The following is a 3,638-nucleotide window of genomic DNA, read 5'->3' as shown; positions in this document are numbered from 1 at the left end:
CATTCATACAACAATTCTTCATCTTCATAAATATAAAACTGCCAAAGAAAATAAATGGAGGCACACACCTGAACTAGTCCATCAAGGTCTGCGGGTTTTCCCGTCATTAACACAAAGCCAGCATGTCATGAGGATGGAGATGTGGTTAAAACCAAATCTAACACACCTCACCTCACCGAAATCAATCAATAAATACATGGTGTGGTGGTGTAAAATATATTAAATTAACCATCACAAGTTCTACTTGTAATATTCAAATTCAAGGAGAACAGCATTTTGTACACATTTAATTCTTGTATTTAATGAACTGGGTGGGAAGAGTAACTTTTATTAATATTTACATGTATTATAGTCATTGCACATGCATATAAAAGTATAGCGCACTTGGATCTGTGAATGCATGCCAGTCTTTAAATCAGGGTGCATGTGTGCATTATGTGTGCATTACTATAGATTGAGTCTGGTTTGCTTGACTCACCATGCATGAACATTAATGGGTCATTTCTGGTATCAAGTAACATTTTGGCTTCATAATAACAAAAATAAATAAATTATACAAAATAAGTGGCATGTTAACCATTAGGAATATATATCAAGCTCAGGGACTCAGGGAGCTCAAAAACATATGCTGTTAATGCTCCTCACCTCATTAAATAAGACAAAAGTATGACAGACATTAAACGTTGTTTTTTGTTATTGTTATTATTATTGAAAATGACTTGTCTAACCTGTAAAGGTTTGGTGGTATGGCTCGGTTTAAGGGTTGGTTAAAGTGTCTACAGTGTACAAGGGTCAGTTTGATTACTACTGTGGTTAGTTAACAATAGTTTGAAAGCGGCTAGTTAAAGTGTTTTTATGCTTCTTTATGATGGTATTCAACTTAGTTAAACATTGAAGTGTAAAGCCTCTCGTTCGAGTCCAGTCTTGTCAGTTTAATCTTTTCTTTCGGTCAAACAATTAGTAATTTGTTGGTTAAAAGCCAAATCTTTCAATGATGTTTCTATTGACAAGAAAGCTTTGGAAACACTTCAGAATATGTCGGAATGTAAAAGGACGACAAAAGGAGGAGTGGTTGGTTTAATTGTCATGACACTAACATATTCTTGTTCTTTTGTTGCTTTTGGTTGCTTCTATTTACATCATTTGTAAGTTGTTTTGGTGCTAAATGTAAAATGTAAGTATAAAACAATAATTTGCATCATATAACGTTGTTATTTTTATGTATTCTGAATTATATAGGGAGGAAAACAGACGGATGGTTTTCATGTTGGATGCAGTTCTAGCTCTGACAAGTTATGTTATGTTATTTTCTATCCGCATTTTACTTGATAATAGTAATATATATATACTTAAAATGTACTTATAATTCATTTTGAGTCAGCCAAAGTTCATGTGCGTTGATTACTGGCTTGTGCTGAGAAAACGAGTGTTATCATGACACAAACCAGCATATAATGCATACATTTCTTCAAGTACCAGCATCATCACTTAATTATTAGATCATTCACAAGCAATGATTAGTAAGCAAAATACTTTCACCAAAATTGTTACTAAATCTTGTATAAAAAGTCACAGTTCATATATAAATATCTGATTTCAGGTGATTTTAAGACATTGACATCAATTGAAGTACCACTCATAGAGATCGTGAGCTTCTTTATATTGTCTGTGTCGTGCGGTATAGTCACACGCAGTGCAAATAGCCAGAATAAACTCTTGTGTCTGTAATATTAAATGAGGACTTGGAGTGAGATGTTTCCTCCAGTTAAAGTACTTGCGATATGCATCTTTATCCTTGTCCAGATAAAGCAGATATTTGGCTAGTGACTTTGCGTCTGGGAAGTCATTGACATGAATGAAGGACTCGGCGGGAACAAAGTTCTCATAGTTTCTTCTCGGAGGACCCAACACCACAGGGACGGTCCCCGCCGCGAGCGGCCCGTTGATCTTCTCAGTGATGTAGTCTTTGTGGATGGAGTTCTCAAAGGCAAGGTAAAACTTGCAGGAGGCCAGGGTTGGATAGTAGTCGTCGTAATTCAGAAACCCTGAATAAGCCTTTCCGAACAAAGTCACTTTGATGTATTTGCTGAGTTCTCTGTAAAAAACGTTCCTTGTGTCAACACCTGTTGAGGGATCATCGTTACTCACAATCCAACACACCAGTTTATCCTTTTTGGGAATGATGAAATCCTCATTAGGTTTCTTCCTGGTCATCAAGCGCATCCGTACAGGAATATCAGCATCCTGTCTGTAGCTGAGCGTGAGATTGAACAGGTTTTCCAGACCTGGAATCCTTTTGGTGTTGGTTGGTGATTCCAAATGCAACCAAAGCCACCTTTGGAACGGAGGACGAGGAGATGGAGGAAGGTTGGAGAGATCCCATTGGATGTTTCTATGATAAACGATGACGTTATCCGCACTGCTGTAGAGCGCTCTGTCATCCGTCAATTGACAATTATCAATATTGTAAAACTTTTTGCAGACACTGAAATCGAACCTATAATTTTCAGGCCAAACCCATAACAGAAGTATAGGTTTCTCCTCTGCTTTATCAGAAAGAGAACTGATTTGTGAATATTGGTGTGGTCTAAAAACTGGAGGTGGGCATTTGTTTGGAGATGAGAACCAGAAAAACATAACGCCCAGAGAGATGACTCCAGCCATCGTCACTATTACACCCAGACGAAACAGCGATGGGCCATTTGTGTTTGACATTTTTAATCTAGAGAGAATAATTGAAAAACATTTACAAACAAGAATAAAAAGAAACACTCTGTAGAATCAATTCACACTTTAGTGTGGGACAAAAAAAGTCACAGAAGTGAAATTAAATCATTATCTTGTAATAAAATATAAAATTTGACCATTTTAGTCTGGTAAAACATATATTCAAATTACTTCTCTTTTTTAAACAAAGTACTTAATTGACTTCCTTACCTGATTAAAGAAATAAAATCTGATTTTTGGTCTCCCATTAAAAAGCCGGTATCTGATGATTACTCTAAACGGACAGAAACATGGAAGAGAGTTTCTTTAAAGCATAATTCCGTAGTTTAACTAAAGACAGAAAAACCGGGTTGTTTTGTGGCTTGCCACACCTGGAGGAAGTGCGGTCTGAGACGTGCACGGCTTGGACCAATCACAGCTCAGCATGCAAATATCACCATGAGACAAAACCTTCCGCAGTTAATCCTCTGATCTAAACACACCCGAACCAGTTTATTAAAATTCACCATTTACAAGCAGCACGTATCCTGGTTAAAGCACTGCATCTTAATAATAAATATTGTCTAAAACATAAGTCAAATAGAAGACAATTACTGTATAAATATGCAGAGAAACACCTGGCCAGCAGGTGGCGCTTGTAGTGCACTCATGACGTGAGAAGATCAATCATGTTCTTCAAATATTAATGCATTTCAAGGAATTAATTCCCAAAACTAATTCTGCGTGTGGTCTTACATCTTTTCAATCTGCGATTGGAATGCTCTGCAAAACATTGTCAAACTAGATAAACTAATTACAATTTCTTCCTTCAAAACTAGTATATCATACTTGTTCACGGACAAATGCAGTTGCTTCACTACATAATTATAAGTTTTTTTTTTTTTTTTTTTTTTTTTACAGTAAATAGATTG

General features: G+C 36.2%; 1 protein-coding gene across 1 annotated transcript; it reads right to left on the bottom strand.

Annotated features, from left to right (window-relative positions):
* Positions 1-268: 268 nt before the first annotated feature.
* On the bottom strand, positions 269-3,085 carry LOC128019034 (4-galactosyl-N-acetylglucosaminide 3-alpha-L-fucosyltransferase 9-like). Its single transcript, XM_052604988.1, has 2 exons — positions 2,938-3,085; positions 269-2,722 (listed from the first exon to the last, which is right to left on the bottom strand). The coding sequence occupies exons 1-2, from the start codon at positions 2,973-2,975 to the stop codon at positions 1,621-1,623; spliced, it is 1,140 nt and encodes a 379-aa protein (XP_052460948.1). The 5' UTR covers positions 2,976-3,085; the 3' UTR covers positions 269-1,620.
* Positions 3,086-3,638: the final 553 nt, after the last annotated feature.

Source organism: Carassius gibelio, chromosome A8 (genome assembly GCF_023724105.1).
Source record: "Carassius gibelio isolate Cgi1373 ecotype wild population from Czech Republic chromosome A8, carGib1.2-hapl.c, whole genome shotgun sequence".
NCBI classification, from domain to species: Eukaryota; Metazoa; Chordata; class Actinopteri; order Cypriniformes; family Cyprinidae; genus Carassius; species Carassius gibelio.
The sequence above is the reverse complement of the archived record's forward strand: the minus strand, read 5'-3'. Positions and strand labels throughout refer to the sequence as shown.